The following is a 14,973-nucleotide window of genomic DNA, read 5'->3' on the forward strand; positions in this document are numbered from 1 at the left end:
TTTCTCCTTTCTGATAAACAAAGGTGGGCTGTATTATCTGCTATTTTGTATCCTCGTAAATTACCTACAGTGACAGGTACTTGCTTTCTGGCCCAGAAATCTTTAGTGCATGTCAGCTAAAAGTACGCAAGAGGTAAATCAGCTAAAGCACTGTCATGTCTGTAGCTGATATTTATCTTTGCTTTTTAAATTTACTTTAAAAGCTCCTTTAAAGCCAGCTTCACCCCTGTCCCTCCCACAGAAACAGCTGACTACTTGGCAGACCTTTCCTCAGCCATAGTTCTGGATCTAGATGGGGCCTGGAGGACAAGAAGTCTAGAGCATGTAAAGGATGAAAATGTGAAAAGTCAATTTATAAATTTTAATCAGAGTTGTGACTTTAGAATCACTTTCTGAGCAGCCCTGCAGTTAAGATGTTGAAAATGCTGTATAGATTTTAGATTTCCACGGTGGCTGGGGCAAATCAGGGAAGAGGGTCTTATACCATGAGATAGAACTCTATGAATTCTGCTATCACTGGAGCAGAACAGAGGACAGATGCTATATCAGAGGGATTCCCTGGGACATGATGACAAGAGGTCTGACAGGTGCTTATTTAGACCTGGTGAGAAAATCTCAAGAATTCCCACTTAAGTTGAAAGCTGTATTACCAAATACGGTCTGGATAGATAGATTGAAGACATCTTTTCAATGTCATCTTTTTGATGTTGTTGTCTCTAATTGCCAATAAGTGAGTAACTGAAATAAATAGATGGTAGGCATACGATGTTCTTTGTACAGATCACAATTGGTCTAGATTCTCATTTAGAAAGTCACTGTTCTAAGTGAATCCTACGTTGCATCAAATGACATGAGCAGAATCATACTGATGCAATACTGGAAGAATCTGATCAATCAGATACAAATCCTTCAAATTGTGACCTTGGCTAGAAATTTAAATTAACTAGAAAAATACTCTGCATTGTCATCGTTATTTCTATCTGTTTCACATCAACAGGAGCCTGTCCCATTAAATCCACAAGAACATGGGTATTATATGAAAATAACTTAAACAAGGACATCCTATTGCAATAAAAAGTAAAATCAAAATAGGAAGTGGAAGGAAAAGGAAGGAAAGCTGTGAATAGCAGGGCAATCGCATATCAGGTCTCCTTTGTGAGATGGAGAAGAAAAGTAGAACCATTTGATGCCCCTGGTGTCATGCAGTGATAGCAAGTCACCTGTTTGTCATCTCACAGTCGCAGATTTTGATGCATGTTATTGATGAACAGCCACGTTAAATATGAGGAGGCTATGTCGCCCGAATATCAAATAGCAAAGGTAGTTTTAAAAAAAAAGTGTCATTTTGGATTCTGGAATGACCAGTAAAAATGTGAAAAGCCCTGGATATGAATCAAAAAAGCCACTTAAAAGGATCATTGCTGGGGCTCAAGACTGCACTTAATGCTTTGGTAGCTGCTATTGCATGAGTGGAATACACTGACTTGAAGGAAATGTCAGCCCAGCTGAGTCAAACTACCTCTTAATGCAGGAACAAATAGCATATGACAGGGCCCAAGGGGCCTGAAGAGCAAACAAATAGTTTGTCCCTGTCCACTCTGAATGTAGTGGTGTAGTTGACATAGGCCTCTAGACAAGTAGCATACTCAGCAAAGGGTCATTATCATTAGAGTCCCTGATCACATAAGAATCAGAGGCATCAGAGGACGCTGGGATTTCAGTGTGTTGCCAAGGAGAATTTCATAAGCCTGAGGATTTTTCTTGATCAAGCATCTAAAATAATTCCCAACCAAACCATAAAACTTGCTCGGAGACTGTCAAGACCCAGCTAAATGACATGGAAAAAAGTGAGCTTTTTGGCATACGTTTCCGGAAACCTAATGAGATTATTTATCTGAAGTTGGGGAGGAAACCTCCTGTCTCTTTTCCTGAAGTTAGATATAATAGTCTAAGTATATGAACAATGGCCATTCACATTTATGTCCTTATCTGCCCACCAAGCTACATACACTCAAATGTACACAAACATTTCCACAAGTGCCACTTGGGATGAATTTGTAGTTCTCCTGCCACTGTAATACTGCCTTTCCATGAGCTGAAACTGTGAGCTATCTCATAGGACCCTCCCCAAAAAAGTGATGGGTGGGGTAGAGGGGAACATTTCTCAAGCAAAATCTTGAAAAAAAAAAAAGTTCAATCTGGTAATTTTCCATGACTCCCCTAAATCAGGCATGATGGTAAGGTTTGAAGAGGTGAAAGCTCACTGATTAACCATAATAATGGTTTATATTTATGTTCCTCAGCCTTGGAGACTTCCATCATGTATTTTAAAATCTGTGTCCTTCGTTAAGGATTTACGAGTCTAACTTTATGCAGTGCTAATATGCAATGATAACAAAGCTGCTACACAGCAGGTATTTAACAGCACATTTCACTTCCTGACTGTGTTTTACAAGTTCAGTACAACCAATGTGAGCGACAGGAGTAGCTCAGTAATCACTGTATTAGCTTGGAACTGTTTTCAACAATGTTATAGAATGAAAAGGTTTGAATGATAGGAGGTGGTATGTTAGCCCTCTGACTGTTGCTGCCATTGGTAGTTGTTCTATAAACCAGGTGAGTAAGAACAGGGTCAGATTTTTTTTGAGTACTGTGAAACCTTGCACAAGTGTTTTTGAGATGAGAGCTCAGTATCGGGAAAGAAAAGAAGAATTTTCCAGCAGAAAAAAATCAACGGGCTTTCTATATAAAGTTCAGGGTAACAGAAGATCCACTCAGATCAAGGCAATGAAAAGAAAAAACTCTTTAGCTTTAAACTTGCTTTAAAGAAAATAACGTATTCTTAAAATCTTTGAGTAGAGAAAATAGTAGCTTTTATCATAAGCTATAAAGACTACACACTTCATTTAAGTGGCAAAAAACACTCCCGTATTTTATGATGCCACTTAACTGTGGGTTTATTTTTTTACAAATGAAAAATTATCTTTTTAGGTATATTGCTAGTTCAAAGATTGCTAGTTCTACAGCTTGAGTAGATATAAATGGGAAATAAAACCAGAGGATACATTGGCTGTATGCCTTGTCTCTCCTTTATTAAATTGCTCATATAAAAGTCTAAAAGTTAACTATTTTGTTACTTTTCTATGTGAGAGGATTGATACTTCTGAAACATATTCTGAGCATGTCCTGAGGTATCAAGATACTTTAATGAGCAAGATTCTTACAGTAAACAGTGTCTATATCGGTGTCCTTAGTAGTCTTGATAAGTTAACATGAGCTCTTCGGAAAGGCTTCTGAGGATAAAAAAACACTTCAGTGACATCTGGGTGAGGGAGCGAGAGGGAAGGAAAGAGAATTAGTTAGTGTTCTTAGCACTGTAATTCAGCCCATAAGCTTGCACAGGGCAATAGGTACCAAGCACTGTATTCAATTTATTCTTTTTTGCAGATTTAGGGAAAAAGTCCAACAGTGTGAGATTGTAGCCAGTATTAGGACAGCTTCTAGAATGTGACAACAGAGCATTTAACAGTAAACTGCAGGTTTTGTTTCTCTTGTTGCACTGGGTTTTCTTCTCTAAAGCTCCATGCATCAGGGCACTGAATCCTTCCGATTTCGTTGCTGATTAACCTGTGAAAGGAAAGATCAGTAAGAGAGTGTCATTAGTGTAACACACATAGGCAACAAATTCTCATTACAACTTAATGCCATCCACACAGACGGCAGAGGGTCACAGGGAATGGCTAATGGTAGCCGACAAATGTTGGGTGTATTAGTCACAAAACATTTGCTGAATTCCATCAGAATGTCGTGACAACCTTCGCAGCGAGTCCCAGCGAGCTGCCGGAGTCGGTGGAGTTTGCCTGTGACAAGCCGTCACTCTATCTTGGTTGAGCTTTATAGCACCAGTCAAAGCAGTCAGAGAAGATTGAAGTGACAGAGGCCCACTGAGTAAATAGTGAAACATGCAGCACATCATGAAATATTCAGCCAGGGTGTAAAAGCTCTAAATGCTTTTTCAATTATTAGCACCTGCACTGGCTGCATACATCTAACACTAACAGCATGTTAATTGCCACAATTTGTTAGGGTAGTTGTAGGAGAAATTTCAAAGGCATGAGACATTCTCTAACGTGTCTTCAGCTCCGATATTACCTTCAGCAAACCTTCTCCTTCCTCCAAAAATTAAGTATGTGTGTGCATATACTCGCAAACACACATCCACATCCAAAGTCAGGGAGGAAAATGCAAAATTCTTGGCCCGCACACAAGGTGAGTTTCAACACCCTGACATCTTTTTGTGGGCAAAATCCAGATATGGTATATCTACCTGAGAAAGACATAACAAGCACAGGTTAAAGAGCAGTTGTGTTGTTCCCAAGGCTGTTTTACCATTGATTTTATATAAGGAGAATTTTATTGTAGGACAAAATAAAAAGTAGCCAAGACATTGTTTTACTGATGTGCAAAGAGTTGTTTATTTTCAAACAATACCAGGGTCCCTACTGGTCATATAGTATTCTCATTCCCAGTGCTCAACATATGTTGAGCATTGTTCCTCTGCAGGTCAATGAGGGCATATTGCTTTTATGGTCAAAGTTTCATGTGAATGATAGCAAGAAAGTTAAGACAAAGGTGACAGAATCCAAAGATACGCTGAACAAGTCATTTAATGAGGCAGCCGTTTGGCCCCGAATGGTCTTTTCAGTTCTGTTCCATCCCCAGTCATTACTCGAATTTCCAAACTCAAAAAATCCAAGTAAGTAAGTTTGCAGTAGTTAAGAATGTGTACTAGGAAAGCAGTGCTCTTTAAAATGTAATGTTCGCTTCCTTGCAATAGTTTTGCTGGAAGTGGGATTTATGATTTTGCTTTAGGCTGTTGTCTTCCAGGCAGGCTTTTTGGGGTTGCAGCTGTAGCATGGCATTTAGCGTCATTTTCAAGTTTAATTGATCATAAGTGGCATTATATGCTTTTCAAAACCTTGAAAAGATGGTATTTTGCTCTTCATTTGAAGTCATGCGAATGTAATATCTGCCATAAAAACCAGAGAAGCTATTTTTAAACTGAGGTTATGGATGTAGGAAAATTAACTTTTGCTCCTTTTCTCCTATGCATGCTATACATGCCTGTCTTTTCCCAGCTGAAATGACCAAATGGCTTGGTCATTGCAAGCCATAAAAACCAACATCTCAATTAAAACAAACACTGTGGATTTTAGTTGGTAGAAGGTAGTTTTCTTCCTATCATTTGAAATTTTCAAGCAGATGACTACAGCCCTGGAGAACATAATAACTGCAGCCCTAATACAAGCATTTCCCCAGTAACCTGCCAATGTGACTCAAGCATGGCTTGACAGGGCCATCTTCATGGGTGAGGAGGGTAGAGAGGCTCTAGAAACATTCAGTCCATGATTTGGCTGTAAGGGCAACAACTGTAATGCTTTGTGTAACATGAATTTTAATGGGAAGAGGGTGTCCAAGCCCCTTAGGCAGATTTGACAGCCTTGGCCTCTGTGTGTCTGTCTTAATTAATTTTTAGTATTTGCAAAACAGGTTTAGATCACCAGATTAACAAGAGTCTATATGTCCAAAATAATAATATTATTTTTTATTGTATTACTTCATAAAATGACCACGGTGTTTAAAAAAAAGCCCAAAGACCAATTCAGTTTTTAAGTACATAAACCAGCATATCTTCTGAGGGCAAATTTGGACCTTAGTAGTAAACCATTTTCAACCTCCATAGACATCTTCAGGTATTGCTTTATTAGGAATGAAAAGTAATTGATAAAGAGGTATATTAAAATAATAGCTTACCCCAGAAGATTAAAATCTAGTAAGCACACACACAGATTCTGAAACACAAAGCATGGCTGGTCTTATCACAGTTTCCTTCTCAGGCATAATCTGTTCTCCTAGAGTAAAAGTAGTACAAGAGTATCTACTAGAGTACTTTCTCGTTGTGTGATGCATTCTGTTTGCTTCTTTTAAGGCTCCCACTTGCTGCACTCCAAGCAGCAAAGCAGAGGATCCAAAGAGTTTATCATATTGCAAATAAGCAATTGATTAAAAAAGGAATTATTTTTTTTAAAATCACAATTTATTACCTAAAACTTCAATAGGGAGTTATATCTGATGATTCACATCCTTCATGCCTCCCATAGCATGCATCTCTTGAAACAAAGATCTCTATAAAATATAGTATTGAGGTAAAAATCTAATAAATCTTTAGCACAAGCTACTTTGAATGTTCCTTTTTAGGATGCAAGGCCCTTACCTAAAAGAGAACTACACTAGGATTTAACCATACACAGAAGCTAAAAATTGACTCAGGCTTCAAGGCAGTTGACCATAATTTGATATCTGTTATCACCTGCTTTGTTATAAGATTCCTTTCAATATGTATCATTTCTGTGACTGGGATTAGAGTATTGCTAAATACTCATTTGTGTGAAGATTTCAAATGATCTACTTAGTTTTAAATCTCAGAGCAGAAAAGAAACATTGATTAGAAAATTAGAATATGGCATTTTTTTACAAATTGATTTGTTATAGTTACTCTGATGAAGGGAAAATTCATACCTATATGCACCTAATTTCTGAAAGAAAAAAGAGTTGATTTGACCAGTGAACTTTGCTTTTGTTTCAGTGCTGTGCTGTGACAGGCTGCTGGAGAAATGTCTTGTGAAAGTTTAGGGCAGGGGAAAATGAAACAGTAAAATTTTTTTTTCAGTGGAAGCTCCTGAAGATTCCTAACCTTTTGGCAACATTTCTTATTTTGAAACACCTGGTTAATACATTTCATCAGAAAAAATAGCGAGGACAGGTTACCACTAGATGTTGTCTGAACATCAGTACAACCTCCAAATGGAATTGTATCCATGCTTGCAGACCTCACTGTGCCAGATGCAACTCTGAGCAGCAAGGAATGCCCTACAAGCAGCACCACAGTTAACTCTCAGCCCAAACTGCCATGGCTGCAGCTCACTGGTGAATGGAGTAAGAGAATGCAGAGCCTAGATACTTTTCTAGAACTTAAAAAAAAAAAATCAAACAAACCACCAACAAAACACAACTTATGGAAGACCTTTCATTACAAAACCTGGAGTAGGGTCACAGAGTCCAAGTAGTCCCCTAGAGAGTCTTCTGCTGCCAGGGGGTTGATAAGGAAATGCGCTGAACTGTGTCTCTGTTGAGTGAATGTAAAAAACTTCGAAAACTTAATGTTTCTTTTTCCAGATGAGTCTGATTTATGCCTTTGCCATGTAGTGCATGGCTTTTCCTTAAAGCATCAAAAGATTCTGGTTTAAACGGAACATTGCATTAATAGTTTCTCAAGTTCTTTTAAGCTGCTTTCTATGGAGTTGACTCTGAGTGAAATGAATGAGAACTTTCCACTGATTTCAATGGATATATAATCAGTGGCTATAAAATTACACAAATTAGTCATCCTGAAGGAATTAGAGATTATACCTTTCTTAGGCATGCAAGCATAACTGTTTTAAGCATGGTAACTTATCATACTGTATTCAGGGTAAATTTACCTATATCATACACAGTGTTCAAAGTCTGCTTTAGTAGACAATGCAGAAGAGAGGTTCTTACCACAGCCTGCTGGCTCATATGCTTTAAAAACTTTCCAGTTTTGAGAGTTCAGCCAACACGGGCATTTCTTTAACAGGCTTTAAAAGGCTTTAAAATTTGGCTACCTGTCTCAGAGTACTTGGCATATTCCTACATTGAGCATATTTTCTCCTTTGAAATGTTACAATTCTGTATCAGGATATTTCAAACATTCATGACAAAAACCTTAGTTAAAGACTGTAGTTTTGCAAGGCAAAGCTCTGTTCCCTCCTCGAATTTAAGATTTTAGGGTCAGTTTACCCTAACTGCCTTGTAAATACGATTCTCCTTCTAATGCTATTGCATAATGCAATCACTTAGGGGTCCTCACTGGCATCTCAGAGTGTTGGAGTCACTTAGCGTAATGTTTGATTTTAGCATATAAATTAAAGAACTGTATGTGTCTGTGCCTAGATGTAACTATATTGCTGGAGAGCAAGTTTATAAAAATGTCTTTTATTTGCTTCTCCTTTGAGAAACCTTGTGCTTTAAAATCTTGCTGGAAAAGACACTTAGAAGGTTATCACAGGTAGAGTTGTCCATGAAAGTGGACGTTGTTGTTCAGTATTAAAATCATGTATTCCAGATGTGGGCATTTGTTAGTCAGCGTGCTCTAAAATGACATATTGTTGAATCTTTAAAGGGCTTCAGTTTGGGAAAGCAAAATATGATTGGGCAAATTGCTAAAATATTTAAAGTGCAGCCTGTTAAAGCTTTTACTGCGAAGAGCATCACATCAGAAGTTGTATGTGGTAAAAGCAAGTAATTGGCTTTCCATACTTATGCCAGTCAGTCAGCATGGGGCTCTGGTCCTATCCCTTCTACTTCATTGCAGATGCTAATAGCAACTGCGATATTTATTTTGGAAGGGTGGGACTGGAAAGAAAAAAAAAAACTCTTTTATGAATGTGATGGTGTCAGAAAGCCTTGTTTAAAATTAAATGGCTATTGGTGTAGAAAGAGTATAGAAAATCTTCAAAACTGCACCCAAAATTTTAAAATTAACTTTTTTTTTCGTTCCAGCTTTTGTTTACAAGTGCCCTCATTGAAAGCATGTTAAAGTGTAAATACATTTCATTTTTTTTACTTTTATCCCTCTTTGTACACAGCTCTTGGGATATCTTTCCATCCATAATTCATAATATTTTCCACTTATGTTGTCCTCAACTTGTTTTTCCCCAGGCATGACCCCTTGTTAATTCCTGGCAACGAGCAGATTGACAATATGGATGCCAATGTGAAAAAATATGACTCTACAGGGATGTTTCATTGGTGTCCAGCCAAGGACATCGAAAAGGTCATTTTGGTAGGTATTGGTGACAAGTTGTTTTTGAAATGAGGTTATTTGAACTAGAGAACTGATATCTAATGGATTAATAAATTAATCTCTACTACCATTTTAACTCCAGCTTATTGAAATCAAAAACACAGCTTGGTGAAATCAAACCTAGCATTTTGGTTAAATAATTATGATTATATAAGTCTGTATGCCAAGTGCAACAAGAAAAATTGGTCCAAAATAGAGAAATTCTTTTTCATAAGCTGAAACGTGCATAGTGAGTTTAAGTCTTTAGAGAATTAAGACTGGAAATATTTAAATGTTTATACACCCGAATTATCTCTTCATACAAGGCAGCAATGATTCTAATACAGGCAAGTGTTGCTTTGCATTATCTCTTATTTATGTGAATTTTGCTCTCTTAGAACTCTCTCAATTTTCAACATTTCAAGATGCCCAAATAGGCCAGAGTAAGTAGTACTACTACTCTGCCTTTCTAACATGTTGCAGTGAGCCTAGTGTCTGTTTGTTTCATTTGTTTAACTGGGTAAAGCATCAAACTGACTCAAGTCATTAAAAATAATTAGAAGGCCTATCACAGTCTATTTTGCTCGGTGAAAGTTTGTGCCACTTGTGTTCATGTACTCATACCTAAGAGTAACAAGTAACTAACTCCAGATCTCATACGCAAAACTGATGATATTTGAAATGAACTCCCTGGTGGATCTTCACTTTGTCGCACTTCATAAAGCTTTTCCTGAGTCTGCTCTCTTAGATTTTCCTGCACTGTGGCATGGTGTAGCCGACAATGGTGACAGCCCCAGTTTATTCTAGTAATCAGGGGTTAAAAGCTTGTCTCCACTTCTCCTCAGGGGTTGCTGTAATAACTGTGACATTGCCTGGAATTGCAATATCGGTATTTAAAAAGCCAAGCAAGTAAATTCCAAATTCTAGAGACTGAGCTGTGAGACAGAGTTTGACTGAACAGCTCTTTATAGTGCATTTGTATGTATTCAGCAGGCAAGGAGGGGCAACCCTGATGTATAATACTTTGTAATAGACAGAGATAGAAATCTGCCTTCGTGCTCAAAACACATTTTAGCAGACAACCTTTAGACGTTGTCCCACTTTGAAAAGTGTTTCTCAAAAAATGGCGCTATGGAATGCCTCTTTTATCATCTCTTGGTAATGCCGTGTCAGCATTTCCCCAGCTAGCCTGTGAATCTCTAAGTCTGGCCAGATCCTTTCTGCTTCATGCATCATCACCAACAAAAACACTGTCAGCACAATGCTTCCCTACGCCTTTTCAAACTCAGTCCACAATTTAAGTCTACGTTCATATCCATGCAAATTTAATGCTGTCCTTAGAGACCACACAAGTACAAATTAGTACATAGTTTGAAGATGATAAGGTTTCCCAGGTTGTCTTCTAATTGATACTTGATGATGCCTCAATCAGAAAAAAAATTCATTTTTCTGCCCAAGGTCTGTTTTGGCTCTGTGAGATTCCAGCAGTATCAGGTAGTAAGAACTTTTTTGACATACAATCAAATGTAAGTGGCAAAATATAGATCAATGACTATAGAGTGACATTTTCTACATAATTTCTTTCAAGACTTGGCCTCTGTCTTTTAAAGCTTGAGTCTTCAAGATCCATAGGCAGAGGCATGCTCTATGCTCATCAACTTACATGCTTCACTTGAGCATTTGCTCATGTCTTCTGCTGTTTAGAGGGCCAAGACCACTCTCTTTATAGAATTGTATGAAAATCAAGGTAAAAAAGAACATATAATATTGATAAGTGAGGGGAAAATTTTGCAGTTCACTGTTGTGTTAGTTTTATTTATTGGCAAAACTTCTAAGTAATTATACTGAGTGTACAACTTCTTGGCAATATGATGTCAGTGAATCTTGCCATGCAAGAATGATAAGACTGTCTCTAGAAATGAAGATTTTTTTTCCTAGTGAATTTCTTTAATCATCTTGGTGTTTGAGTTACCTGCTCAACTGACATTACGAATGATTAAATTAGTGCAAAAGTTTATTCTTATCACTGAGAGAAAAAGATAATTCTCAATATGATTCAAGTGTTCTCCATGAGACTTTTTCCTTCTATCTATTCAAGAACTCAGGAAGTCTAATGGGCCTGAAAAGTTAGTATTAGTCACGATCTCACACACTAGCTTTTTCTTACTGAGAGAAGGTCTGTGGAGTTTGGTGGGCATCCATTGTAAAGCAGTGCAGTGTAGAGCATTGATTTTTTCTGAAATCCTAAAATGGTTAAATGCGTAATAGGTCAAATTCTGTTGTTCTTAGTTAAACCCGTAATTCTTTGATTGTAACCAGACCTTTAATCCACATGTGTAGAAACATATACAGGACCAGAATTCAGTCCTGTGCAATGTCTTCCTGAACACTGAAGGATTTGCAAACAAGAACAATATTTTCTTCTGCTGAGCACGTTTAATGAAGGATAAATAAGGGTAAAATGAACAACTATTATCAAACTGCTTCTTTGTGCATGAACAATATTGACAGTTGTGTTTTTCCTGGTTTAAAACTCAATATATGATTTAAGCTTCCATTTGTTTCATTTCTTCCTTGTCTTTTTGTTTTGTTTTTGTTTTTTGTTTTTTTTTTAGACTCGAAGTGAAGCAGCGATGACAGTTTTAAGTGGGCATGTAGTCGTTTGCATATTTGGGGATGTTAAATCTGCTTTGATTGGATTAAGAAATTTAGTGATGCCATTACGAGCCAGCAACTTTCACTACCATGAACTCAAGCACATTGTGTTTGTGGGTTCACTTGAATACCTGAGAAGGGAATGGGAGACACTGCATAACTTCCCCAAGGTTTCAATCTTGCCTGTAAGTCCAAAGCCATATTATTGATACTTTGTTATTTAGGACACCAACTGGACAGATTCATATTGACTTTGATCTTAGGCTTTTTTACTTTTGTCTACTTATAGGCCTGAGGACTTAGATTTTCCCTTTACTGTGTCTATGAAAACAGAGCCCTGTGAGACCTTATTAGAAGATATTTGCCGCAGTGTTCAGTTCCTTGTCATCCTCATTGGATGAATTTCAGCTGCTATCAAATGTATTAGCTGTGTTATATATCGAACATTCACTGTAGTGCACTGCATGTAGCCAGTTTTGATGTTGTGATTTCTCTGACAGAATGACAGTAGTTATTTATGACATTATTTATGTATTTATACCCAAAAAATCCTTTGAAAAAAAAATATTGTTACTCTGTCTACATAATATCTATCTATATTCATAAAAGCTTCCTGTTGACTGGCCTACTTTATAAGGAACATTGCCATAGCATTTAGTTCAGGGTCTTGCGATTCTCATGTATGGAAGTATGGCAAAACCCTGACCCTTTTGAAATCGATGAAAAACTCCTATTGATTTTAGTAAGGACAACCACTATAACTACATTTCAGAGGACCTTTTTCTCCTATGTAGTGTTATCATTCACTCATATGCCTAAAATGTAGAGACACAAGTTCCAGGACAAACAAATGAAGCCCTTCAAGCTACTGATCTTAGGTGATCACAGCTGTAAATGACCCACAAAGATGTAGGCAGGAGGGAAACGAGACCATATTGTGAGTCCGAAAGAGAATGCTCTGTACGCTACAGAGTAAAGTTAGTTTGTATGTTTTTTGATGGGAATGAAAAGTTATGAATTTACCATTCTAAATAATTATATTTTAGCAGTTAAAAATAAATAAATGAATGATGGATGTAACCTAAACTGATTAATTGGGACAATAGCTATAGAATGGAAAGACTTCCTTCACTTTCTGATTAATTCAGGCTGTAGGTCTTTGTTACTGTAAATGCAGTTTTAGTGTTAGCCCTCGGCTTTTTTCTGTAAACTGATCCAACAGATGGTGTCACAAGATTCTCTGCTGTCACAAAAATGGTGTCAGTATCAAATTTGGTCAGTTAATATCCTTCTCTTCCTGCCAATTCCTTTTAATTCTAGTCACTGTGAAGGCTAAAAAGCTAAGGAATCAGAATTAAATTAATAATACTGTTGAACGGTGGAGCAGAACAGAATCCAGCTACTACTTCCAAACTGTCCAGTATATAATATATATCCATTGTTATAATGAGTATTTGTAAGGTTTTGATTATGAATTCTGAAGAAGCATCAAGGAAATGTACCCCACTTTTGCATTCCCCAATCAATTTACATCCAAAATTGGAGTAGTTTTGGACTAATTTTCAGTTAAACAGCTTAAATAGTTCACGCACCTTTAAAAATACAGAATATGTAAAGGAATTGTATCTTACACAGTTATCAAAGGTGCTGAAGACCACACAGATTTTGTTACTGCTTTTTCTCTTTTTTTCCCCCCAGCCTATCTGTTTCAAAATGTTTATATAAAGTTAAAAATATCAGCATTATTCTGATCTAATTATACTAATTTAAAAGTCTACTAACAGTTCTGAGATTGTACTGGTAGGAATCGTGTTAAAGGGAGGCCACTCAAACTCATTTCCTACTTGTCTGTTCTTTGGTTCAGGAGGTAAAATTTGCTGCTGATATCTGATGGGGATGTGGTTACAGCTCAATATAAAAACATTTGTTCTGGATTGAAAAAAAATATGGAAATTTCTTTTAAAGTCTGTATTAAAAGACGCATTTAAGCTGCTGAGAAAACTCTTAGAAAGTAGGTAAATGCCAATTTTAAATATCCTCAGGCAGCCTTAATTCTGTCCCTTTGCATAAAATCATTAGGAGTAAGCCTTTAATTAATTACATGATTACATATTATTTTTCCCCACAGGAATCCTGCTTCACTTGGTGCACAGTACAGATACAAAGGGCAGAATTAAGGTGGCAGGAATAATCATATGCTAACTTTTGAGTACTTTATAACTAAATGATATCTGTTCAATATCTACTGATTTCCACAAGGTTTCATGCCTCAAATTATTGAAAGTAACATGGAGTAGTGAGGCCAGTATCTGAAACTAGGTGGCAATCACTGAGTAAGAATTGAGCTCTGCCTTCACTTTATACATTTTAAATTCACTTTTGCATTGCATATTCTCAGTGGAGTTCAGGAGTTCACCATGAGTGATCAGGAGATGGAAGAGTAGGGTCTTGACTCGGTTTTATGAAAGTCTCTGTGTGACAAGGGGACAGCTTAGTCTCCTCATCATCATTAGGGTCTTTGGGTACCAAACCATGTGAGGCAGCAGAGCAGAATCTAGTTTCCATAAAAAAAATCTTTTTTTTTTTTTTTTTTTTTTTGGACCTTGCAACCCCTGTGACATAAACTTAATATTCTGTAACTAGAGATGTGGACTGTTGGATGTGAAAAGCAAGTGTTATCTTTAAACAAAACATAATGGGTTAAGTGTCATGTCTCGTTTATGTTAAATATGAAAAAAAACCATGGACTACCACAACATTTCATTTTAATTATTGCATTCTCTGAGAATGGTGGATGCAGGGAATATTGCATGAGTTGTGCCCGTTAAGATAAAGTCTTTTTTGAAAGGGTTTGATCACACAACTTTGAAGATCAGTGTGCTTTCCTTCTAGAAGCACCAAAAACATGCATTGAAAAGGATTAACCTCTTTTGTGTATTGCTTCAGGTAGAAAACAAATAGCTTTATCCTGATTGCATCTCAAATGCGTAGGACACATAATGCTTTCCTGTTTAAATTGCTATTCTTTTGCCCAAGACCATTGTGACTTGGTAGTAGATAAATAGACATTTAAAACACACCCCTTGTTATATTCAGAGAGCCAGAGGTTGCCACATGATAGCAACTTAAATCAAGACAATTTCAAGTCACCGATGAGATGTAGAATGCTGGCATTATTCCTGTTTCTTGTTTGTTAGTAATAGCTTGACTGAGTATTGAGATTGAACCTAAAATGCTGCCATCAGCACCAACTACCCTTTAGATTAGCACACATCTCCTATTCCCTGGCACATAGTTAGACCAGCTTAATGTCAGAGCATAAAAAAGATACTTGTTAAATAATTTCCCAAAGCTCCTTCTCAATCTTTAATTTGTTTTTCTTCTTTTTTTTT

The 14,973-nt window shown here is 37.0% G+C and overlaps 1 protein-coding gene across 24 annotated transcripts in view; it reads left to right on the plus strand.

The window, feature by feature from the left end:
- KCNMA1 (potassium channel, calcium activated large conductance subfamily M alpha, member 1) overlaps positions 1–14,973 on the plus strand; it is a 495,287-nt gene that overhangs the window by 430,784 nt on the left and 49,530 nt on the right. For all 24 annotated transcript variants that reach the window (XM_014956257.1, XM_014956277.1, XM_014956274.1 and 21 more), the window contains 2 exons: positions 8,803–8,926; positions 11,542–11,766. In XM_014956257.1, the coding sequence (XP_014811743.1) occupies positions 8,803–8,926; positions 11,542–11,766 (349 nt within the window). The remainder of the gene's footprint in view (positions 1–8,802; positions 8,927–11,541; positions 11,767–14,973) is intronic.

Source organism: Calidris pugnax, unplaced genomic scaffold (assembly GCF_001431845.1).
Source record: "Calidris pugnax isolate Ruff unplaced genomic scaffold, ASM143184v1 scaffold196, whole genome shotgun sequence".
In the NCBI taxonomy this organism is placed as follows: domain Eukaryota; kingdom Metazoa; phylum Chordata; class Aves; order Charadriiformes; family Scolopacidae; genus Calidris; species Calidris pugnax.